General features: G+C 42.4%; 1 protein-coding gene across 1 annotated transcript; it reads right to left on the bottom strand.

The window, feature by feature from the left end:
• Positions 1 to 722: 722 nt before the first annotated feature.
• OLAH (oleoyl-ACP hydrolase) lies at positions 723 to 26,453 on the bottom strand. Its single transcript, XM_073581924.1, has 7 exons — positions 26,316 to 26,453; positions 23,129 to 23,259; positions 8,901 to 9,039; positions 7,068 to 7,167; positions 2,925 to 3,094; positions 2,555 to 2,637; positions 723 to 1,377 (listed from the first exon to the last, which is right to left on the bottom strand). Exons 2-7 carry the CDS (start codon positions 23,256 to 23,258, stop codon positions 1,235 to 1,237), a joined length of 765 nt encoding a protein of 254 aa, XP_073438025.1. The 5' UTR covers position 23,259; positions 26,316 to 26,453; the 3' UTR covers positions 723 to 1,234.
• Positions 26,454 to 26,487: the final 34 nt, after the last annotated feature.

The following is a 26,487-nucleotide window of genomic DNA, read 5'->3' as shown; positions in this document are numbered from 1 at the left end:
CCACCTTTTCCCCAGGTACAGTATGTGGTGACATGGGCTGTCCACCAAGACCAGACATACAGGTCAAGATGCCTTCTTCCTTTGCTTTGTAGTCTAATTCTAATACTCGTCCATCTCATGACAAGTCTGTGGCTACACAGTAAGTTGTGAGGCTCTGTGTGATCCGACACCTTGCATTTACAGCCAAAAACATTCAGTAATTTGACCGCTCTGTTGGAAAAGACCGGATGAACTCATACTTGCGATCCATGCATCTCAATGAGTCTCGGGGATGGGGATGCCCTCGGCCCTGTGACTGGTTCATCAACTTTACATTCTTGGACCACCTTTGGTAGGTTCTAACCTCTGAAAAATAGGAACACCCCACCAGACCTGCGCATTTGGAGGTTCTCTGTCCTGAGTCCTTTACAAATCACAACGTGGGCCTTATAAATATCTGAGACCCTTAAGGCCCTGTTACACATAACGATGTTCCAGCGATCCCACCAATGATCCGACATGGATGGGATCGCTGGGCCGGCGTTAGGCTGATCGCTGGTGAGCTGTCACATAGACAGGCCCACCAGCGATCAGGACCAGCGAGCAAGCTGGTTTCTAATGTAAACATCGGGTATCCAGGAGCCCCCCCCCGCATGGTGTTCTAGATCTGAAAGACAATTTACCATACAATATAGTGGAAAATGGAGGGGAAAAAAAATGAAGTCTGGCGACATTGTTGTAAAATCAAAAAAATTTTTTTTAATATTCATTGTGGGCTAAAAATTACCTCCTGGTAACTTGATTCGCTGGGACAGTAGGATTACAGTGGTACCAAACGTGCATGCGTTTTACTTTCTTTTTAATATAGTTTGGAAGAAAACAAGTTGTTTTTTTTTTGTTTGTTTTTTTTTAACATAGTTAATACAGTTGTAAAATGACATGTCCAAATCTTTCTCCTACTCCTGAGACCCATTATTTTAAAAAAAAAAAAAAAAAATTCCAAGCTTTTTTTTTTCCTGCAGATACGCATTTTTGGCAAGCATGTCTTTTTGGGGGGGGAGGGGGCAGATGTAGTACCCCCAAAAAGTTTTTGATTATACCAGCACTTGACGTGTTATGTGCCATTAAATCACGTCAGAAAGGGGTTAATTAGAGCTGAAGTTGAAAAGGTGCTAGCACCTCTCTATCCAAACTGGACGAGCCCCGCAAATCAGTACCCCAGTGCTGTGATTTTAGCATCCGTAGGAGATAAACTTTAAAAATAGTCAACTTCTGCTGCTTGTAAATATTTCGATATAAAGGTCAATAACGACTTTTCGTTTTTTGGGTCCTTCAGGTAGAAATGTCCCCCAGCCATCATATGAATATTAAAGTCTCCACTTGTGAGCTCCTTCCAAGCTGAAAGTAAAAAAAAAAAAAGACAAGGAACCAATAAGCACGACCATACATTAGTTTAGTTTAGGATTCTGGTTTTCTGATACCAAAACAGCGCCATGCTTCTCCACAGGCTCTGCCTGGTATTGCAGGTATTTACTTAATGGCGCTGACCTACAATGACAGACACACAGGGTGCTGATTCTGGGAGAGAGAGTCCATTTCTTTAATTTTTGAATCTCAAACTCTCAGTAATAGGAACAAGAAGATCCTTTCTGAAAGATTACATAAGATGAGGAGATGTTTAACCCGTTCACGCACCTTGCGTCGGCATTCACACACATGTAGCGGGCTCAGCCCACTCTGAAAAATAGCAGGTGACAGCTGTGTATTACAGCCGGCGCCTGCCTCTTAACTGCAGCGACAGGAGCTGAGGCCGATCGCTGCTGTGTAACCAAGTATATGCCACTCGCTAAAATTAAAATTCACTACTATGAAAATGTAGAAATGTATTTAACCCTTAGGGTATACTGCCTAAAGTCATAAGGAAAAAAAAAAAATCGAAACAAAAGCACTGCCATCTTGATCATAGCCCTATATCGCAAAAAATACAATAGAAAGCGACTGGAATATTATCAAGAAAAATTACTGCTCACAATGCAAAAAAAAAATCATCACACAGATATAGAAGTGAGACCATTCAATAATTTTTTTTTTTTTTTTTTTTATTTTTTTTTTATTACAATATTTGGATTTTTTTTCTAACAAATAAAATAATTTAAAAAAAAACTATACACATCTGGTATTCCCATAATCTTACAGACCTGGCCAATCATGATGATGAGTCATCTTTACCACACGTCAAATGCCGGAAAAAGCGAAACAAAAAAATATGACGGAAGTGTGTTTTTTTTTTTTTTTTGTTTTTTTTTCTTTTACCACTTTATTTTAATTTTGCTGTTTCCTTTTTTTTGTATACTGTATGCTAAACTAAATAGGCATTCAAAACTACAGTTCATCCATAATAAAAATTAAAAAAAAGTCAACGTATGCTCAAGTTGAAGAATAAATTAAAGTAAATTTATGGCTCTTGGTTAAAAAAAAAAAAAAAAAATATGGTAGAAACAAAGCACAAAAATGAAGGGGGCATAAAAAATAGTTCTAAAGGTAAATATATAGTGAACTACAAATCAAAACCTACCAGTCAGGTCATGGGGAATGTCTTCTGTCCCATCAAAACACGTCAGTCCACATGAAAGCGCAGGAGACGATGGCTTATTATACCTGTAGAGTGAAAAAAAAACAACACTGCACGTATCCATTTTCGGTTTACAGCTCATATATGGACCTATGTGTTTCCATGGTTACAGAGCACACCTATCTGCCCCCTTCCCCCCCCTTCTACTGCCCAAAGGTGACTGAGAAGAAGGGTCAAGACTGTGGGATCAGACTACGAGCAGAGCTTGATTGTATTCTGTAACCATGGAAACATAAGTCTGTATGGGAACTGTTTAAAAAAAAAAAAAAAAAGACTGCTATATAAAGGAATTCCGGGAGAAAGAAGAACTTACACAAAGTTCTCCACGACTCTTAGATCAGCTTTCAGTGGTGGGAGGAAGAGCTGCATGGCTTCCTTGTTCTCCAGAATTTCGGCAGGGGTTCCCCCGGTTGTGGACATCCACTTTAGGAATTCTTCATCGCTCAATTCTGATCTTTTTGTTGTTAAGCTACGGGATTTTGACTACAGGGTGCAGAAAGGTGAAGTGTTTTTTTTTGTAAAGAGTTGCCCTATGAGTTCTCACTTTATTTTTTTTTACAAAAATGAACTTTAAAGAAAAGATAATGAAATAATATAAACGCACCAATCTAATGGGCGGCCACCCACGGGACAGGAAGTTATGACACCCAATCTTTTTGCCATGTGATTGCTGAGTCCTGTGATTGGCTACAGAATTCATGTGACTGGACTGGGATGTTATCGGAGTCACATCTAATGAAGTCTTGTTTCCAGTCACCTGACCGCTGCAGCCAGTCACGAGTCTAAGCAGTCAGGTGACCAAAGAACGGAATGTCATCACTTTCTGCAGTGAAGCCATAGGGGTTCCATTGGGAGAGTAGACAAAAATGTTTACCCATTCCTTGCTTTTTTACTTTTTGTGGGGTAAGTTGGACTGTGTATAATAAATATATATAATTTTTTTGTGATTTAAAAGTGAAATTCTTTTTAAAGTGTACTTTGGGGTCCCATAAAATGACATCTAACTGCTGCCCCTTCCCGAAGCCTCCACCTTCTAATGTCTCCACTGCCCGAGTTGCAGTGATTTGTGGTTTTAAAATTCCATTTCCAACACCATCACTACAGCGTGGGTTTAGCAGAAAAGATTTTCCAAGGGGAAAATGAAGCTTTTTTTTTTTTTCCTGTTTTACACCCCCCCCCAATAATATATCACAGTGGTAATTCATTTATGCAGTTCTGTTACGGAATTTACAGAGTTTTAATTGGATAAGTTTCAGAATATAAAGCCGACTACACGAGAGGAAAACCAGATGAAAGACAGGAAAAAATTCAATGTTGGGGGGGGAAGTAATAAAAGAAAGAAAAAGTGGCAATTCTCCTATTGTTGCTCAAATTTAATTTTTACGGCGTTCACTGTGCGGTATGAATAGGAGGGTTACCAAATTTATTTAGCTGTTTTAATGATTTTTGACACTTTTAAACAAATTTGTAACTTTCTATTTTTGTAAAGAAAAAAAATTTGGTTTGCAATTTTTAGTTGGAGCCTTTCGCTTATATCAAGAACAAGACGTTAAATAGCCGCAGCGCGAGTCAACTTGCAAATGGAAAAATTCAACAGCAGGTGAATAAAATTGGTTAAAGTCGGTTTTACAGTTTCTGAAAAACCATGTCCCCTGGCTGCAATTTAGAAAAGTAACCCTGTCTTAGGCTGTGTGCCCACGTGGCGTTTTTGTAAGCGTTTCCGCAGCGTTTGAGCCAGATCAGATGCTGCCGAAAAGCTTAAAAGAAGATTCAAATTCAATTTAATGCATTTTTGACTTTTTGTGCCAATGCATGCGTTTTTAAACGCTCCGGAAGCGCTTAGCGGCTAAAAACGCAGCATGCACATTAATTTCCGCATAGCTGAGAGGTTTTAGCCATTACCAATGTTCCCAGAAAACGTGCCGGGAAAAAAACGCGTCAAATAACGCGGAAATAAAGTTTAAAAACGCTAACGTGGGCACATAGCCTTACTCACTCTCCCCAGGTCCAACACTGAGACTTCCTCGCTGCTCCTGGTGCCTGCTATTTATATGCAAGACATATGTGAAACCATAACCATTTTTTGGGGGGAAAAAAAGAGGCAATTTGATCAAATTATTTAGTGGAAAAAAGATTTTTATGTCTGAAAAATTAGTGACTATTCTAAACAAAAACATTCACATGAGTTCATAAAAAAATATGCAATTACAACGAGCAGCGCCGGTTTTAGTCCTTGATACAGTATAATGCAGGTCCCACATAGTATAATGCACTCCTCATGGACCTTGATAGAGTATAATGCAGCCCACACACACACACAGTAAAATTCAGCCCCCCCCATACACAGTATAATGCAGCCCTCCCCACCTACCCCACACACACGGTATAATGCATGCACCTATATTCACGCAGTATAATGCAGACACACACATGCAATACTTACTTCTCCGGGTTCCCCCGCTGCTCTGGCTTCTGCAGCACGTCTCATCATCAGCTCCACTGTTGGCACAGCATAACGCATGACGAAGTGATGTCATCACTTGCTTCCTGGGTCAGAAGCAGAAGGGGAGTGATGGGAGAGGGACGCCCTCTCCTCCATCAGTGCTTTCAACTGTATGTGCCAATACGTTGAAAGCGAGATGCGGCGGGGAGCGGAGCCAGGGCCAACTGACTCACGAGACCCATAGCGGCCGGGTGGTGTGCTGGTCTTAGCGGCACAAAACTGGCTGGAGGCCACTGGGGGAGCGGGGGCCCTAAGCAGCTGCCTACTTCGCCTGCCCCTAAGGCCAGCCCTGACAACAAGGGGAGGTGAATAAGTCAGGAATAGTTTACCTAAGACATTGGCAGAGCATTGATTTTGTAGGACACTGTTTACTTTCACACTTCGGTCAGCCCTTGAGTTGATCAGGTATTGTTCAATTTCACACATTCGGCCAATGTTTACTTTTACACATATCACTAAATTTAATTAGCCCATACTAATCCTAGCTGCCATTCTCAGGTGAGGAGACCAAGAATTATGGTTTACACTTGGGAAAATCACAATAATCAGTATGTTTCACATGCTGCTGTACATGCTTTTTTTCACTAAAGGCGCAGGAAAACCTGATACCTGCGTTTTTTGCACGCATTGCTTTCTGTGGGTGAAAAAAACGCTGAAAGAAGTGACATGCTGAAGTTTTCAAAAACGCAGCAGTTTTCCAATTCAGTCGGGAAAAAAAAAAATCAATGTGTGAGCACGAGATTCCTCAAAAAGCATATTTTAATTTGCATAAAAAAGGAGCAAAAAAAAAAATGTAAAAATAAAAACTACACCTTAAGGCCTCTTTCACACTTCAGTTTTTTACAATCAGTCACAATCCGCCAGGTTCTGAAAAAGACGGATCCGCAATTGTCTTTTGAGGATCCGTTTTTTTCCCCATTGACTTCCATTATTGACGGATTGCTGTCCGTTGCATCCGGTTTTTTTGCGGATCCGCCAAAAGTTGCTGTCCGTCACCATCTTCAAAGATTTCAAAACGGAGCTTGCAACGTTTTTTTCTCTGGCGGATCCTCCAGACACTGATTTAACCCGAAATTAATTCATTCTCTCTCTCTTTCTCTCTTCCAGGCTGCGATTCTTTTAAAATTCTTCATTTGTCGGATCCGTCAAAAAAACGGACGGGTGGCATCCGTTGTCATCAGTACTACAACGGATCCGCCATCCGTCCTTTTGGCGGATTTTGACTGATGCAAAAAACTGAAGTGTGAAAGAGGCCTAAGCGGTTAAAAGAAGTGACATAAAACAATATGTGCACAGCAATGTCGTTTTGATACTGCTGCGCGTTATGCTAATTTTTTTCAAACACTTTTCCGGCGGTTTTTTAGGCGTATTCTGGGCGGAATTTGCCCGAAAAAGACGTCGTGTGCACATACCCTCACACAGATTTTGGTGATTGTTAGCGCCCCGTTACACGCTTCAATGTCCCAGCAATCCCACCAACGATCCGACATGGATGGGATCTCTGTGACATACTTAGCTGATCGCTGGTGAGCTGTCATATAGACTCACCAGTGATCAGGACCAGCGAGTAAGCTGGTATCCAGGGCAAACAGCGGGTAACTAAGAGCCGCGCGGCGCTTAGATACCTGCCGTTTACCCTGGATACCAGCTCCCAGTGTCGCTGATCGTTGGTCTCTCGCCGTCACACGCAGCGATGTGTGCTGCCCAGAGGGAGACCAACGATAGAATTATGGCCCAGACCATTAGGCAACGATTAACGATCAGCCAACTGATCATTGATACATGTCACACGCAACAATGTCATTTCGACATCGCTGCAACGTCACCAAACTGGTGACGTTGCAACGATATCGTTCACAATATCGTTGTGTATAACGGGGCCATTATCCAAAGATCGTTTCAAACTATTTTTGATAGTCATTTACATTAGCGTGCATGAGATAAAGGACTCACGTGAGGGGCCGAGGCTCCAGACACAAACAGGTGCACGGGCTCCAGACCATACTGTTCTTTCAGTCTTACAGCTGTAGCAAAACTGGTGAAGGATCCAAAGCTGCAAAGAAAAAAAAAAAAAGCTTCAATTTTCAGGAAAGTGGCAAAATGAAATCCACAATGGACCCATGGAAGGACGGCATAATGCATCCTCCCATCTGGTCTGTAAGCTCCGGCGCACAATGCGGCTTTATCCTCTCCGTTCTGTTTAATAGATAAAGACTTCATAAGACGACGCGCTCCGGACTATTAGGATCCGAAACACTAAGGCCTCATTCAAGTTCCCCAGCTTCTCCTACCCATTAAATAGAAAACAACGGACAACACACGGCTGGCCTCTGTTTTTTTTTAATGGAACCATTGATTTGTATGGGAGAGTCTGATTCGTGATCAAAAATGGATTTCTACTGGATTTTTAGGGTGTGTTCACACGCTGCGGATTCGCAGCAGTTTCTACTGCGGTGTACAGTACCATTATTCCCTATGGGTATAAAAAACCGCTGTGCACATGCTGCAGAGTTTTCCGTGCGGATTGTGCGGCGGTTTCAAATCCGCAGAAAGAATTGCATGTCAGTTCTTTCTGCGGATTCCGCAGCGGTTGGCCATCTCCTCCATTGTGGAGATGATAAACCGCAGGCCAATCCGCAGATAAACCATTTAGCAAAATCCGCACGGATGAATCCGCAGCAGATTCCGCAGCGTGTGCACGTAGCCCAAGTTTAGTTTTTTTTTTTTCTCTGATAAAGCAACTTTCCTTAGGACATCATAGGAGTTATATTCCAAAACGAAACACCCCCCTCCCCCCAAAAAAAAAAAGTCATAGTATTTTCCCAAATTTTGTTTTTTTTTTTACTAAAATTTGGGAATTGAGCATTAAAGTTCAGATCTGTCTCCTGAGTTGTGATGAGTTAAAGATTGGAAAGGTTAAACTTAATTGTTATGACAAAAAAAGAAAATGATGGGAGGTTCTTGACATTTGATTTATAAGAAAGAAAGTAGGCGCAATAACGGTGCAACCACCACAAAGAAAAGTGCACATGCATTTAAAAACACTTAAAAAATACTAGAACCATGCCAGCATAGCTGTGACAATAAATAGCAATACATGCTGACATAAGCAATAGCCAGCACCTAACAATAAAGGTGCTCGAAGGTATAAAGGTAAAATAAACCACAAAAGGGACAATAGGCTTACACAATATATCATGAATAATACCGCCTAAGTGGTTAAACCTACAAAACATCTTGTGCATAAATATACATAGGTCAGCATGATGAATAGAAAGGTTATAAATCCAAGGAAAAATAAATAATCCCAGCTTGTCATGCAGCCCTATACAAGCACCTTGTGTCAACCCAAAGGATATATATATTTAGCATGCTGTGTGAATCAAGAAATAACATACTTACCAGGTGCTTAATGTAGGGCTACACAAACCATCCCTACGCGTGTCGCCACCTCATGTAGCTTCGTCAGGGGAGGATATTGTGCCGTGCCACAAGGTCTAGCTTAAATAGAGGTAAGTGCACTTACCGATGTTACCCCGATAGGAGTCCAGTGGGCGGTCCTAATCAGTGACTGACATATCACTCGGTGTAGATTATATATGGAAGTCTATCAGTCACTGATTCGGACCACCCTCTTGACTCCTATGTTCTCAATGAGCAAGAATGACTAAGACTATACATTATTTTGATCACTTCCTCCTGATTTTTTTTCACCTTGAATCCCCCAGATCAAACAGTATTTTCAAGGTGACAGGTTCATTTCAATGTGATCTGGGAAACATTTACCTGTGACCAAAAAAAGAAAAACTTTTTTCTCGCAGTTGCGGTAACAATACGGTAATAAATTCATCAATAATTTGGTCCATACTTTGAACAAATGGCTCTGAAAACCGGGACTCTCTTCCTGGAAGCCTGATGGAGCACACTGAAAAAAAAAAAAAAAAGAATCAGACAGACAGTTTTGGGCCAACAAACATTATACATGATTCTCCATTTACAATAGGTGATGTCACAGCTCACCTCCTCCTCCTGTACAATGACTGATAACACCTCTATATACAGTAGATGACACAGGATCCACCATTCACAGTAAGTGATATTACAGCTCACCTCCTCCTCTTCCTGTATAATGACTGATAACACCTCTATATACAGTAGATGACACAGGATCCACCATTCACAGTAGGTGATATTACAGCTCACCTCCTCCTCTTCCTGTACAATGACTGATAACACCTCTATATACAGTAGATGACACAGGATCCACCAATCACAATAGGTGATATCACAGCTCACTTCCTCCCTATACAATGACCTTTGCCCAGATTAGAGCGTGCTCAGATAACACTTGTATACAGATAGGGTCTGAGTCAGTCTATTGCTGCTAATGTCCATGTGAAGAACAGAAGTAGGAGGCTAATATTAGGCTGAGTGCCCAATGTGAATATTGAAAGATCTTTGATATTTTTTTAAATATAAAAAGTGATACTATAAAAAAAAAAAAATACAATTTACCATAAAACCTGATTTAAACCACAGGTGATGAAGCAGAGTAGTGCTGGGCCCCTCTAGAGGCGCTGGCCTGCTGCTCTCCGGTCTTAGCCCTGGTCTGGATCCCTAGATGTGTTGCCACAGAGGCCGGCATTGTGTCCAGCAGCAGGACAGATTGTGGATGCCTTTCACTGGCAAACAGAGGGTTTCTTCTCTGCTGGAGAAATATGTGATGTAACCAGCACATCAATGCCGAGTGCCAACTGCGCGGCTTTCCTTTGTTCCCTATGCTAATGTTGGGCCCTGGAGCTGCAGCCATTCTGTTCTTTTACCAGCGTCTTCAGCTTTTCTTCTCCCCCATAAATACTTTTTGTGGACACTCGCCGGTTTTGGACACCGACACAAAGTAACGCAGACAATGACCTCAGATCCTGTGCTCTGGGTCCAAATCTAGCCTGCATAGTGCTTCTTTATATCTTTATTATCCCCGTTTTATGTAGCAATGTAACAGAATTTGGGCCGACTATATGGTAACCAGTGCACCCCCCCATCCACTCTGAAAAATGCAATGACTAACTGGTCCCAATTTTCCCCACTTTATGCACCCAGAAAGTTGCTTGTCAGGGGGGGTTTTTTGGCGCGACACATGCAGCCGCGGGCACTCAGACATATTTTTCGAGCACGCTGAAGACACTCGGTTAGGACATGAGCATGCTGAGATAACACCTTATCAGAGCATGTTCGCTCATCCCTAGTCCTAATCTAAGTTGCCCTCCTGCATTTTTTAAAAGGGAGGGATGGAAGTCTCAACTTTACTCTGGACTGTTTTTATCCCTTTGGCCATTTTTCGTTTCCCCTTTTTCTTCTTTCCTGTCTTTCAAAAGTGTGAACTTTTTTTTTACATTTTTCCCTTCACATAGCAGACAGTTTTGAATTACTCTAATCCTTTTTTATTTTTTTTTTTTTTAAACCTATTATACTGAAAAACATTCCAGAACTGGTGGAATAAAAAAAAAAAAAGAAAGTAAATAAAAATGAATAACAATTCCACCATTGCTTTTCTTGGGTTTTGTTTTATCACATTCACTTTGCAGTAAAAATCACCTGAAATGCTTTGTTGTAAAGTTTAGGCCGGGGGTCACACCTGCGAGAAACTCACATGAGTCTCGCGTCTCAATACCCGGCACTGCCGCCGGCACTCAGGACCGGAGCGCTCAGCTACAAAGAAATACATGGTGCCGCACACTCCGGTCCCGCGTGCCGGCGGCAGTGCCGGGTATTGAGACGCGAGACTCGCGTGAGTTTCTCGCAGGTGTGACCCCCGGCCTTAGTGTGGTTACGGTCCCAGCAAATTTAGGGAAAAAAATTGTCTTCAATTGCGATATTTTGAGAGATATAACAATTTTACATTTTGGCTAACAGATATTTAAAAGGACTAGAGTTGGGGCAAATCAATTGGCAGGACTCGGCCCATTGGCCACATCAGTAGTCTGTCGTCGTCAGACAGGAGTTTTGGGGTCTGGGATCCGCTTTTTATCTCCTGGTATCCCCAGCTCTACGTAAGATTAGCCGGCTTGGCACGAAGGTCACATGTGTGTCATACCGCAACGATGGCGTCGAGGTATACCGTCTAATCAAAAGAGGAGTCAGGGATGCCGAGATGGAAGTGGCGGTTCTCCGGACTCCTGTCCAGGGGCCTCAAATTCCTGACCTGGCTGATGAAGTGGGTCATGCAAATCAATTTACACCAGCTCTACTGAGGACTTGTTTTTCTGCTGTACTTTTTATTGGCAACATTTTGGTTTCCATATGAATATATCTTTTTTTTTTTTTTTTCATTTTTTGTTTGGGAGGTGAAGTGACGAAAAAGACCAATTCTGTTGCATGCAAATTTTTTTGACAGTGTAAACTAGAATGTGCAAAATGTATCACAGTGGCTCTTATAATAATAATAATAATAATAATAAATTTTATTTCTATAGCGCCGACATATTCCGCAGCACTTTACATTTCAGAGGGGATTTGTACAGACAATAGACATTACAGCATAATAATAATACATAGATCATAATAGATACCAAGAGGAGTGAGGGCCCTGCTCGCAAGCTTACAGTCTATGAGGAAAGAGGTAGACACGAAACGTGGGTGGTAACAGTTGCCCTGATTGTATGGACCAGCCATAATGTTAAGTGTGTAACAGTACAGACACAGAGGGCTAATGGATGCATAAAGCATGTGGGAACATGATGCGGGGAACCTGGTTATGGTAAAAAAAACTTTTGGCTGTGCCACACAGGGATAGATTAGGTTAATGTGTTGAGGCGGTATCCAGTCTGAATAAATGCGTTTTCAGGGCACGCTTAAAATTGTGGGGATTGGGGACTAATCGTATTGACCTGGGAAGTGCATTCCAAAGAACTGGCGCAGCACGTGTATAGTCTTGAAGACGGGAGTGGGAGGTTCTGACTATTGAGGATGCTAATCTCAGGTTATCAGCAGAACGGAGGGCGCGGGTAGGATGGTATACTGAAACAAAGGGAGGAGATGTAGGGAGGTGCTGAGCCATGGAGGGCTTTGTGGGTGAGGGTAATAAGTTTGTACTGGATTCTGGAGTGGATGGGTAACCAGTGTAATGTCTGGCACAAGGTAGAGGCATCGGTGTAACGATTGGCGAGGAATATGATCCTGGCAGCTGCATTCAAGACAGAATGGAGAGAGGAGAGTTTGGTAAGAGGGAGACCGATTAGAAGAGAGTTACAATAGTCGAGACGAGAATGAATAAGAGAAACAGTAAGAGTTTTTGCAGAATCAAAAGTAAGAAAAGGTCGAATTCTAGAAATGTTTTTGAGGTGCAGATAACAAGAGCGAGCCAGTGATCGTATGTGGGGGACAAAGGAAAGCTCGGAGTCAAGTATGACCCCAGGACAGCGGGCATGTTGCTGGGGAGTAATAGTGGAACCACACACGGAAATGGCAATGTCGGGTATAGGTACATTAGTAGCGGGAGGAAACACAAGGAGTTCAGTCTTTGACAGGTTCAGCTTCAGATATAGTGAGGACATGATGTTAGACACAGCGTTTAGACAATCGCCGGTGTTTTCTAGAAAGGCTGGCGTGATGTCAGGAGAAGAAGCGTATAATTGGGTGTCGTCAGCATAGAGATGGTACTGGAAACCAAATCTACTGATTGACCAATAGGGGCAGTGTACAAGGAGAAGAGGAGGGGGCCTAGGACTGATCCTTGAGGGACCCCAACAGTAAGGGGAAGATGAGAGGAGGAGGAGCCAGCAAAAGATACAGTAAAGGAGCGGTCAGAGAGATAGGAGGAGAACCAGGAGAGAACGGTGTCCTTGAGGCCAATGGAACGGAGCATAGTGAGGAGGAGCTGATGATCCACAGTGTCGAATGCTGCAGAGAGATCCAAGAGGATTAGCATGGAGTAATGACCATTTGATTTAGCTGTTAGGCTGTTTGGCTCTTGCTGAATGATTAATCTGGGACATCTTTATTTTCAAATAATTTTTATTGAACTTTTGATTATTAATAATAGGAAAGGAGGGGAACGGATAGGGAGGTAGGAAAGGGGAAATTTTTTTTTTTTTTATAAAAATTAGAGAACCCATTAACATGGATTAATTGTAGCCAAAATTGTGTAAGTGTAAAAAACAAAATATAAGAAGTAAATCTGGGACATCTTTAGGCATTCTTGTCTAACTTTAGACCACTTCTTACTTTGTACCAGAACTTTGAGCCTAAATTTTGGAATACGGCGATGCATCATAGGCCGTGTCCATTTTTCTGTGGAGCTGCGCACATAGTCTGGTCTTTTCTGTGTTTAATATACGGATGGACGATAAAGAAATAAGACAGAAGAAGAATCGACGCCTTTGAAATGTGATGCTGGAGAAGGATGTTATCAATACCATGGGGATGGCAAGCAGAAGAAACAAATCAATTTTGGAAAAAAATCAAGCCAGACGTCACTTGAAGCAAAGATCACCGAGCTACGACTTGCCAACTTTGGACACATCATGCGAAGAGAACGATCACTGGAGAAGGACATCCTGGTCGGGAGAATAGAAGGAACAAGGTGAAGAGGAAGAGCAGCAACCAATGGCTTGTTACTATTAAGATAACAGCGGAGAAGACCCTGGTGGCCCTATCTAAGCTGCACAAGATCAATCCTCCTACAGAGCGGTCGTCCATCAGGCCATGGCTCGAGATCAAGTTGAAGGCTATAAAGTAAATAAAATATGGACAGGTGATGTGCGATTTTTTTTTTTTTTTTTTTTTTTTAATGGGAACATCCCTTAAAGAAGGACCAAGTAGACCCAGGAAGATGGAGGTAGTAGTGAGGAGCATAACGTAGGTAGGAATAAGGTTAGTTTAGGTTACAGATTTAATTAATCAAAATGTCACAGACCGAATGCTGAAGGAGGGAGGGTGAGAAAACAATGGAGGCGATTTTGTAGAAATCTTAATCGGATCAATATTTGCCTTCATAGATTCTTCTAGGTACTTGTCACTTGTACACGGTTTTTGAAGAAACTTGGCAGGGAGGTTGTTCCAAATATCTCGGAGAACTAACCCCAGATCTTCTGTGGATGTCGCTTCTGTCTCTTCATGTGATCCCAGACTGACTGGATGATGTGAGATCATGGCTCTGTGGAGGCCGGATAATGACCTCCGGGACCCTGAAAATCGTCATCAAAGACATTGGCTCCAAATCTATTCTGCAGCAGGAAAATGACCCCCAAACAACCAGCCAATCAGACGCCTCGCTGATATTACATGATGGATAAGTATCTGCCTGTATTACTTAGAATTGAGGACACCAATAATCTTGACCAAACTCCATTTGCTGAAACGCAGCCAGAAACTTGCAGGAGCCTCCACCATGCTTCACTGTGGCTGCCAGTGTACCTAGACCAACTGATGCCATTTACCTTGGTCACCAAATATTGATCTTAATTAGATTTTTGCATTTTGTTAATTGATAAATATTCACTAATAAGGCCGGTTTCACATTTGCGTTTCAGGGAGCAGCGACGGCCTGCGCACGGCCGCCGCTAAGCCCCGTCCGCGCCTCCGCCGGTAGCTCCGCCTATCGGCACATGAGGCTGCATGCGTCCTGCGTCCCCTATCTTTATCACTGGGGACACAGGCTGTGCGCAGTATGTGTTTGGCGGCGCATGTGTCCTTTTGAAGGTGCGCCGAGCGCAACCAAATTGCAACAGGTTGCATTTGGCGCTGGTCGACGCACAGTCAAAAGGACGCATGCGCCGCCAAACGCATACTGCGCACAGCCTGCGTCCCCAGTGATAAAGATAGGGGACGCAGGACGCATGCAGCGTCATGCACCGATAGACGGTGCTACCGGCGGCGCAGTAGGGGGCGGGGCTTAGTGGCGGCCGTTGCTGCGCCCTGAAACGCAAATGTGAAACCGGCCTAAGAATGATTTCAAAAGTAGAAGCGTTATGTTACAGCATTCTTCCACACCTGCCCAAAGTTTTTGCACAGTATTATATATAAAAATAAAATAATTCAATATAAACCTCTACAACTGTCCACATAAATCATTGTATGACATGTTATGTACAGCGCCATCTGATGGTTATCACTGCACTACGAGTTCAGCAGCTGCTATATATCTACTCTGTATTTTTAAAATTTACCAATACATAATACGAGGAGGTTCCTACAAGTAAAAAATAATTACAGCCTCATTGTTGATAATGTAAACTAGATTAATAAAAATAATGAATGTACACAGTGACTGCAGCAGCAGAATAGTGAGTGCAGCTCTGGAGTATAATACTGGATGTAAGGCTAGTTTCACATTAGCGTTTTTTTGCGCAGCGCATCGTGCGCATAAAAAACGCAAAGAAAAACGCAAAACAAATGTGCGTTTTTTTTTCTTCATGCGCACGCTGATGCGTCAAAATAACGCAGTGTTACTTGCGTTTTACATGCGTTTTTGCATGCGGTTGCGTTTTTTATGCGCATGCGTTTTTAGGTGTGACATTTCACAATAGCAAAATCTTTGACCACCAATGGGTCACCAGTGGGCGTGTTTCATTGGAATGTTTTATAGACCCTGTACTGCTGAATTCATCAGATTTTGCTGCTGTTTCCGGTGTCAAGATGGACTTGCGTCTGGATAATTTCCGCTTCAAGCTGGATCTTGACATTGCGCTGTCTCAGGCGTATGTCTTTTGTTGCCAGCAAGAAAGGGAGAGGGAGAGACAGCAGAGACGGCAGCGGCGTAGGTTTTGGAGACATCCAATCATCGAACTCCGGCCAAGCCGTGGAGCATATCACACGCTGTACAGCGAGCTACAGGAAAACCCGGAGAAATTTGCTGACTATACACGGATGTCCCAGGAAAGCTTCCTTGACTTGCTGGGTATGGTTGAAGGAAACATCCGGAGAAGGGACACTCAGCTCCGGCGTGCCATTCCTCCCGAAGAAAGGCTCCTTGTCACCTTACGGTATGTATGTTGTTATGTTTGCATAATTTTTTTGGCTTTTTATTTTTTTTTTTTTTTGGTCCAAAAAATTAGGTTTTTTTTGGCTATTGATTTTTAACATTATTTTTGTGAAATTGCTTTTTTGCATAATGGTTTTTCTTCTGGCATGTACTAATCCCAAGCCTTTATAAAATGTTTTTTTGCTATGTTGTATTAAAAAAACATGCAAAATAGTTAGGCCATGTACTTTTTTATTTTCAGTGTTTTTAGTAATACCCAAGACAGAAATATAATTATTTTTTCTTTTTATGTTTGGCAGGTTCCTGGCAACTGGAGAGAGTCTTTCATCCCTGCATTTCCAGTACCGGCTGGGAATCTCAACTTTATCTGGGATTGTTGCCGACACCTGCAGGGCTCTGTGGGATGTTCTGTGTCCGGAGTTTCTGCCATTGCCCACTGCCGAAAAGTGGCTTCAAATATCGGAGAAATTCTGGGCAGTCTGCAATTTCCCGAACTGCCTAGGAGCGGTGGACGGGAAGCACATCCGCATCACAAAACCCGCAAGAAGTGGCTCCGAGTACTACAACTACAAGAAGTACTTTTCCACAGTCCTAATGGCCATTGCGGATGCAGACTGCCGGTTTGTGGCGGTGGACATAGGGGCATTCGGACGGGGCAACGATTCACAGACTTTTAAGAACTCTGATATGGGCTGGAGGTTGTACGGCAACCATTTCAATTTTCCACTGGCACGGCCTCTTCCCCAAACCCAAACTCCACCACTGCCATTTGTAGTGGTTGGGGATGAGGCATTTCAGATGTGCCCAAACCTGCTGAAGCCGTACTCCAGCCGTGACTTGGACCACCGCAAGAAAATTTTCAACTACAGGCTTACGAGGGCTCGCAGGACTGTAGAGTGCGCCTTTGGCATTCTAGTGGCCAGATGGCGAATTCTCAGCACCGCCATCAATCTCAAAATGGAAACAGTTGATGAGGTCGTGAAGGCATGCGTGGTTCTCCACAATTTTGTTATGGCAAAGGAGCGGCCGAACTTTGACATGGATGAGCCTGCTGCCAACCCTTTGCCAGATTTTACTCAGCACCCTCTTCGGTCCTCAGTCGAAGTTGCCCAAATGAGGGACCAATTTGCGGACTACTTTTTATCCGATGTTGGTCGTGTAGCATGGCAGGATCAAATGGTTTAATAGTTTTGTTGTTTGTTAAAAATAAAATACATGGTTTTTTATACCTGTACCCAGTGTACTGTGTCTTAATAAACTCCACTACTCATCTGCCCAGGTTAAATTGAAGAAAGGGAAACCACCATAAAAAAAAATATATATATATATATATATTATAATATATATATATATATATTATAATATATATATATATATATATATATATATATATATATATATATATTATTATATATATATATATATATATTATTATATATATATATATATATATTATTATATATATATATATATATATATATATATATATATATATTATTATATATATATATATTATTATATATATATATATATATATTATTATATTTATATATATATATATATATATATATATATATTATTATTATATATATATATATATATATATATATATATATATATATATTATTATATATATATATATATATATATATATATATATATATATTATTATATATATATATATATATATATATATATATATATATATATTATTATATATATATATATATATATATATATATATATATATATATATATATTATTATATATATATATTATTATATATATATATATATATATATTATTATATATATATATATATATATATATTATATATATATATATATTATTATATATATATATATATATATATTATTATATATATATATATATATATATATATTATTATATATATATATATATTATTATATATATATATATATATATATTATTATATATATATATATATATATATATATATTATTATATATATATATATATATATATATATATATTATTATATATATATATATATATATATTATAATATATATATATATATATATTATTATATATATATATATATATTATAATATATATATATATTATAATATATATATATATATATATATATATATATTATAATATATATATATATATATTATAATATATATATATATATATTATAATATATATATATATATATATATTATAATATATATATATATATATATATTATAATATATATATATATATATATTATAATATATATATATAATTATTTTATATTATAAAATATATATATATATATTTTATAATATATATATATATATATATATATTATAATATATATATATATATTATAATATATATAAATATATATATAAATATATAAATATATATATATATATATATATTTATTTATATATTTATTTTTATATATATATATATATAAATTTTTTGTTTTTTTTGGTGGTTTCCCTTTCTTTACTTTCTACCGGATGGTCAGCCATCCAACTCTGAAAGGGATACTATATTTCATTTTTGTTTTATTTATATATATATATATATATATATATATATATATATAAAAAAAAAAAAGAAATATAGTATCCCTTTCAGAGTTGGATGGCTGACCATCCGGTATAAAGTAAAGAAAAACAAACCATAGTGTAGGGCGCAGTGTGTGCAGGCGGCGAAAGACACAATAACCAAACATTATTTTGAAAAAAAAATATAACATTTATTTAAATTATTTTTTAGTTGCTGGAAACTGGGGGGTGTGGAGGGATGAGGAACGGCTTTGGGTGGAGTAAGGGGTTCTAGGGGAAGGAGGAACCAAAGAAGTGGGGGAAGGGAGCTGAGGCAAGGAAAGTTGTGAAGTGGGAGGTGAGGGAGGAGGGAGGGTAAGAGTCCTCCTCTTTGTTTTTTTAGGACGGTGGCCCGTCGTCTTCCTGCTGTCCTCGCTTGAGCCTGAGGACTGGCTAGACCCCGGGGACCGCCTTGAGCCTCTGGACCGCCTTGAGCCTCTGGACTGCCTTGAGCCTCTGGAACGCCTGGAGGCTGGGGACTGGCTGGAGCTGGGGGACCGCCTGGCACTTGTTGACCGCCTGCCAGGATCTTGTTCCAGCTGTGGCATGCTGGAGGTGGTGGATGTCCTGGCAGGGGCCGTAAATATTGAATGCGGGTCCCCCAGCTGATGCTGCTCCGAGGTGGTGGTGGTGGTGGTGGCGGTCCATGCAGGCGTGGTGGCTGTGGCGGTCCATACCGGGGTGGTCCTCCCGCTGGTGGTGGTGGTTGCGGCGCTCAAGGCAGGGGTGGTGACGACGGGCCATCCAGTGGTGGTGGCGGCAGCAGTGGTGGGCCAGGCAGGAGCAGCGCTTGGCATGGTGTTGGCGGGTAAGTGTCCAGCTGCACTCGGACTTGGGGCGGTATATTGGTGTCCGGCGAGGCTTGGAAGTGTGGTGGCTGTGCAGTGATATGCAGCAGAAGTAGGTAATGCTGTAAAACGAGTCAGTGGTGGCACCGGTGGAAATGCCACCACTGACTGCTGCATAATCCTACTCTGCTGCATAGCCTGCATAAAAGCATTGTTGCAGGCCTGCATGACAGTCAACTGGAGGTCAGGGGTAAGGTGTTCCGCCGTGTCCCGAGCTATTTGGGTATAAAAATGATGCGCTGGTCTGGCGAGGTCGACTTCCAGGCGCTCAAGGCGACCCTCGATAGACTTGTAGCGTTGGTCCAAAAGGAGGAAACCACTCTCAAGTCTATCGGAGAGTGCCTTGAGGCTACTCTGAAAGACCGAGCTCAATTCAACGAACTCGGGCATGAGAGGCCTGTCCAAGGTCCTCTGCCGCTGCTGGCGGGAAGTGCCCGCAAAACCAGTGGCAGAGACCTGGGACAGGGGAACACCTGAGCGACCAGCTTCCTGGTCTCCAGATGACTGTGGTGCAGACCTGCAAGGTGCTTCCTCGCTGATGGATGGCTGGGAGGGGTCCGGGGCAGCTTGATGAAGGACCGCTTCGGGACCAGGTTGCAGGGTGCTGCTCCAGGTGCTGTGAAAAGAAAAGAAAGAAATTACTACCATAAATTAACAATCGCCAACTCCTGTGGAATAGAAAAGCACAGAATAAAACACAATACAACTAGAAAATACTTACGTTCGGGAGGCAAGGACCGGTCTTAAAAATGCCAAGGCACGATGGTATCGGTACTTCGTGCCGGTCCTTGCCGCAGCACCACTGCGAACCTTATTCTCCTGACGGATATCCCTGTTGAAGCGGTCCTTCATCGAGCGCCAACGGGTTCTGACTTTGTTCACTGTGATGGAAAAAAAAAAAAAAAGAAAAAAAGTAAGACTATGCACTGGAGGCTGTGATCATCCAACTGTGTGTGATGATAGAAACTCCATGGAGTTAATAGCATCACACACAGTTGGGTGATCCCGGCCAAGATCACTGCTGCATCACACTGCATTTAAATACTTACGAAAATCCTTGCGGACCCGGGGAGAGGCATTGTCCCAGCCATCCATCAGCGATGCGGCCACCTCGTTCCAGAGCCGCCGGATCACCACGTTGTCCGAGTGCAGTTGGTGACGGGTGTCCCACAACGGGACTCGCTCCTGGACTAGACGGATGAGCTCGTCGTTGTCCAGGGCGAGGTCCTCCTCCCGCTGTGGAGCCTAGAAAAGAAAGACAAACATTAATCTTTGAAAGATTTAAAAAAAAAAAAATATCGATAACTAGCTGAAGAGCCCGGCGCTGCCCGGGCATAGTAACTAACTGTGGTTAGTTATATAAATTTAAAATTATCCTCCATCCCATAGTCCCGTGCCCATATTCCATCATACATATCCTCCATCCCATAGTCCAGTGCCCATATACCCATCACACATCCTCCATCCCATAGTCCCATGCTCATATACCCATCATACATATTCGCCATCCCATAGTCCCGTGCCCATATACCATCATACATATCCTCCATCCCATGCCCATATACCCATCATATATATCCTCCATCCCATAGTCCCGTGCCCATATTCCATCATACATATCCTCCATCCCATAGTCCTGTGCCCATATACCCATCATACATATTCGCCATCTCATATGCCTGTGCCCATATACACATGATACATGTTCGCCATCCCATAGTCCCGTGCCCATATACCATCATACATATCCTCTATCCCATGCCCATATACCCATCATATATATCCTCCATCCCATAGTCCCGTGCCCATATACCCAAACAAACAAACATACACACACACACACACAAACACACACACACACATACACACTTTGAGCCCTAGATATTGATAAACAATCCATGAAAAAATTATTTGTTTTAAATGGAAATAAATGGAAAAAAAACAACAAACATCGAAAAAAACAACCATGAAAATTTAAAAAAAATAAAATTAAAAAATACAAAAAAAAAAAAAAAAAAAAAAAAAAACCAGACTAGAAAATAAGTAAAAAAAAAAAAACAAACAGTCCGTCTGTACTTACATCACGTCTACCCGCCCGCACTTGGCCTTGCTGCTCCTGCCGTTCCTCCGGTGGTGGTGGCGTGATGGAGGATGAGCTCTGAAAATTAAACCAAAAAAATTAATCACATGTGTTTATTTTTTCAAATCCATACGGAAGCATAGTACTCACTTCTTCTGCCTCTTGCCCTGTCCCGGGGACATATTCTTCACCAGATGAAGACATGCTGCAATAAAAAAAAAAAGAGACATAAGTACATAGAAATGTATTGAAATTTCAGCCAGACATTAGGTTTTTCATACTTACATTGGTGCAGCTTGTGCTGTGTGTCCACTAGTGAGCAATCCTTAAAGTATTGTGGAATCCCAGTGCCCACACCATTTTATCACCTTGGTTCAATTTTGTTTTTTTACTGTCTAGACCAAATTTCAGTCATGTTTATGTAAAAAACGCATGCGCATAAAAACGCAAGACCATGCGCAAGTATTGCGCTCCCATAGGCTCCAATGTGGTGTTTTTGCGCATTCCGTGCGCATTCCGTGCGCATGCGTTGTTTTAACGAGACAGGGCGGAACCAAAAATGCAACATGTTGCGTCTGACGCGCCTGGCGCAAAAGACAAAAAAACGCATGCGCACGAAAGCGCAAATATGCGCAAGACCATGCGCACATCATGTAAAATATAGGTGCGCAGTGCGCATGCGCACTGGTGCGCCCGATGCGCTGCGCACAAAAGCGCTAATGTGAAACCAGCCTAACTCAGGATCAGTAATGTAATGTATGTACACAGTGACTGCACCAGCAGAATAGTGAGTGCAGCTCTGGAGTATAATACAGGATGTAACTCAGGATCAGTAATGTAATGTATGTACACAGTGACTGCACCACCAGAATAGTGAGTGCAGCTCTGGGGTATAATACAGGATGTAACTCAGGATCAGTAATGTAATGTATGTACACAGTGACTGCACCAGCAGAATAGTGAGTGCAGCTCTGGAGTATAATACAGGATGTAACTCAGGATCAGTAATGTAATGTATGTACACAGTGACTGCACCAGCAGAATAGTGAGTGCAGCTCTGGAGTATAATACAGGATGTAACTCAGGATCAGTAATGTATGTACACAGTGACTGCACCAGCAGAATAGTGAGTGCAGCTCTGGAGTATAATACAGGATGTAACTCAGGATCAGTAATGTAATGTATGTACACAGTGACTGCACCAGCAGAATAGTGAGTGCAGCTCTGGGGTATAATACAGGATGTAACTCAGGATCAGTAATGTATGTACACAGTGACTGCACCAGCAGAATAGTGAGTGCAGCTCTGGAGTATAATACAGGATGTAACTCAGGATCAGTAATGTATGTGCACAGTGACTGCACCAGCAGAATAGTGAGTGCAGCTCTGGAGTGTAATACAGGATTTAACTCAAGATAAGTAGAAGATAAGTGATGGGACACAGCTATATATGCACAATTATTCTATATATGAAATGGTTTTAAATATAACAATGTAATAATGCACAACACAAACCTTCAATGGACTCATCTAACAAACGTCCCCACTGTGCATAAAACAGCGATCCTCCGCCAGCCCAGGGGAAGCATATTAATTGGGTTACGGCATTGGGCCGTTTATAGAAGCAGTTCACCAGTTTATCCATCCTTTAAAAAACAAGTATGGACTTGGTTAATGTGAATCTGTCATCAAATATTACAATACAAACAGCATACACTATTAAATATATTTTAGACTTGATGAGGCTGATGTACTTATTCTAGAAATCCAGGCCAGAATAGCTGTGTAATCAGTAATTAACGGTTCCCAGCCTTAAGTCAGAATGAACAGTGAATTGTTTTGTTTTTATTTTCTTTGAATGTCACGATTATACAGGATTAATCTGTCATGGATTTGTGGATGAAGACCTTTTTTTTTAACTATTGAGAACAAATGGAGACTTCTCCCAATCAGGACGCTCGTGATATGCCAGGACGGAGAGCCTCTCCCATAGGATGGCACATGCTATAGTGTCCGCGTATATGCATCTCCTAGACAGCAATATGGGGTCATATGGTGCAAAGCAACTGGGCGCCAAATCAGTCAGCAAACTGTACGAACCGCATCAGGACAAACTGTGCAAAACACGTCGGTAATTTATGTGCAAGATCCATCACTAAACGGCGAAATAAGTGAAGCCATGCAAAATGCGTCAGGCTGTGTAACGAGTCAGTAAACGTATGCAAAATGTGTCAAACTGTCAGTAAGCTGTGGGACAAATGCGTTAGTTGGCTGCATGTGAAATGCGTCAGTGGGCAGCGTGTGAAATGCGTCAGTGGGCAGCGTGTGAAATGCGTCAGTGGGCTGCGTGTGAAATGCGTCAGTGGGCTGCGTGTGAAATGCGTCAGTGGGCCGCGTGTGAAATGCGTCAGTGGGCCGCGTGTGAAATGAGTCAGTGGGCCGCGTGTGAAATGAGTCAGTGGGCTGCGTACAAAATGCGTCAGTAGGCTGCGTGTGAAATGCGTCAGAGGGATGCGTGTGAAATGCATCAGATGGCTGCGTGTGAAATGCGTCAGTGGGCCGCGTGTGAAATGCGTCAGTGGGCCGCGTGTGAAATGCGTCAGTGGGCCGCGTGTGAAATGCGTGAGTGATGCGTGTGAAATGCGTCAGTGGGCCGCGTGTGAAATGCGTCAGTGGGCCGCGTGTGAAATGCGTCAGTGGGCCGCGTGTGAAATGCGTCAGAGGGATGCGTGTGAAATGCGTCAGTGGGCCGCGTGTGAAATGCGTCAGTGGGCCGCGCGTGAAATGCGTCAGTGGGCCGCGCGCGAAATGCGTCAGTGGGCCGCGCGCGAAATGCGTCAGTGGGCCGCGCGCGAAATGCGTCAGAGGGATGCGTGAGAAATGCGTCAGTGGGCCGCGTGTGAAATGCGTCAGTGGGCCGCGTGTGAAATGCGTCAGTAGGGCCGCGTGTGAAATGCGTCAGTAGGGCCGCGTGTGAAATGCGTCAGAGGGCCGCGTGTGAAATGCGTCAGAGGGCCGCGTGTGAAATGCGTCAGTGGGCCGCGTGTGAAATGCGTCAGTGGGCCGCGTGTGAAATGCGTCAGAGGGATGCGTGTGAAATGCGTCAGTGGGCCGCGTGTGAAATGCGTCAGTGGGCCGCGTGTGAAATGCGTCAGAGGGCCGCGTGTGAAATGCGTCAGAGGCCGCGTGTGAAATGCGTCAGTGGGCCGCGTGTAAAATGCGTCAGAGGGCCGCGTGTAAAATGCGTCAGAGGGCCGCGTGTGAAATGCGTCAGTGGGCCGCGTGTGAAATGTGTCAGAGGGATGCGTGTGAAATGCGTCAGTGGGCCGCGTGTGAAATGCGTCAGAGGGCCGCGTGTGAAATACAGCAAACTGCAAAAACTGTCAAACTGTAAAATGCGTCAGTTAGGCTGGTTTCACATTTGCGTTTTTTTTCGCGGTAATTTAGCGCTAAATAGCGCATGCGTTTTTTTTCCTATACTTTGCATGGGATGCGCTTATGTGCGCATAAACATGCGTTTGTACGCGTTTTACCGCGCATGCGTTTTTTTGCGGTATGCGCTCGGGCGCACAAAATGCAACTTGTTGCATTTTTTGTGCGTCCGATTTGCCTCAAAAAAACGCATGCGCGCGCAATGCGTTTTTTTACAGCAAGACACCCATTATAAGTCTATGGTGAGCATATGTGCGCATTGGCATGCTTATGTATGCGTTTTTTTGCACATGCGTTTTTTTTTTTACCATTAGTTTAGACAATGGAATTTAGGGGTTTGGGTAAAGTTAGGGTTAGTTAAGGGGGTTTAGGGTTAGGGTTAGGGTTAAGTATGGTTTGGTTAAGGGTTAGGGTCAGGGTTAGGGTTAAGTATGGTTTGGTTAAGGGTTAGGGTCAGGGTTAAGGTTAAGTATGGTTTGGTTAAGGGTTAGGGTCAGGGTTAGGGTTAAGTATGGTTTGGTTAAGGGTTAGGGTCAGGGTTAGGGTCAGGGTTAGGGTTAAGTATGGTTTGGTTAAGGGTTAGGGTTAGGGTCAGGGTTAAGTATGGTTTGGTTAAGGGTTAGGGTCAGGGTTAGGGTCAGGGTTAGGGTTAAGTATGGTTTGGTTAAGGGTTAGGGTTAGGGTCAGGATTAGGGTTAGGGTTAAGGTTAGGGTTAGGGTCAGGGTTAAGTATGGTTTGGTTAAGGGTTAGGGTCAGGGTTAGGGTTAAGTATGGTTTGGTTAAGGGTTAGGGTTAAGTATGGTTTGGTTAAGGGTTAGGGTCAGGGTCAGGGTTAGGGTTAGGGTCAGGGTCAGGGTTAGTAAAGTCATGGTTTGGGTTAGTGTGAGTGGCCACCTAATGTTGGAAAAAAACGCAAACGCGGTAAAAACGCACTAAAAACGCTGCGTTTTTTTCATGCATGCTCATAAAAATGCTTGAAAAAAACGCAGCAGTTGTATGCTTTTGTATGCGTTTTTCAATGCGTTTTTTTGCGGGAAAAACGCGCTGCAAAAAAAAGCAAGTGTGAAACAGGCCTAATCTGTGCAAAACACAGCCGAAGACTGTACGCGAACGCGTGAATAAACTGTGTGTGAAACGCGTCAGTGGTCTGTGTGAAGGTGTCGCTCAGTGGCGCCATCTCTCTCCCCCGGGCACAGCAGAGTCCGGCATCCACACCTCCCATAACACTACACACGCCCTGAGACAGCGCAGCGCCCTGCGCGCCCCTACCGCGGATCACTGCGCCAAGCTGCGGACAGTCACCGCCAGTACCGGCTGCTTCCTCTTCTCAACGGTCACTCACATTTCCAATTCCCAGCACTTTGCCCTTTTCAAAAATGGCCGTTAGAGTGCAATCCTCTGATTGGCTGACGACAGTGTTTACTCGTACATGAGCCAGACC

Source organism: Dendrobates tinctorius, unplaced genomic scaffold (genome assembly GCF_039654945.1).
Source record: "Dendrobates tinctorius isolate UK_male_01 unplaced genomic scaffold, ASM3965494v1 ptg000070l, whole genome shotgun sequence".
NCBI classification, from domain to species: Eukaryota; Metazoa; Chordata; class Amphibia; order Anura; family Dendrobatidae; genus Dendrobates; species Dendrobates tinctorius.
This window is presented reverse-complemented; position numbering and strand designations above follow the sequence as displayed.

What these genes read in the sequence shown, in the direction of transcription:
- OLAH (XM_073581924.1), bottom strand. Translation starts at nt 23,258, where the DNA reads ATGGATAAACTGGTGAACTGCTTCTATAAACGGCCCAATGCCGTAACC. An exon ending in GTTAGATGAGTCCATTGAAG is followed by an intron (nt 9,040 to 23,128) that starts GTTTGTGTTGTG and finishes TTTTTTTTTCAG; the next exon opens with TGTGCTCCATCAGGCTTCCA. An exon ending in TTTTCTTTTTTTGGTCACAG is followed by an intron (nt 7,168 to 8,900) that starts GTAAATGTTTCC and finishes TTTTCTTTGCAG; the next exon opens with CTTTGGATCCTTCACCAGTT.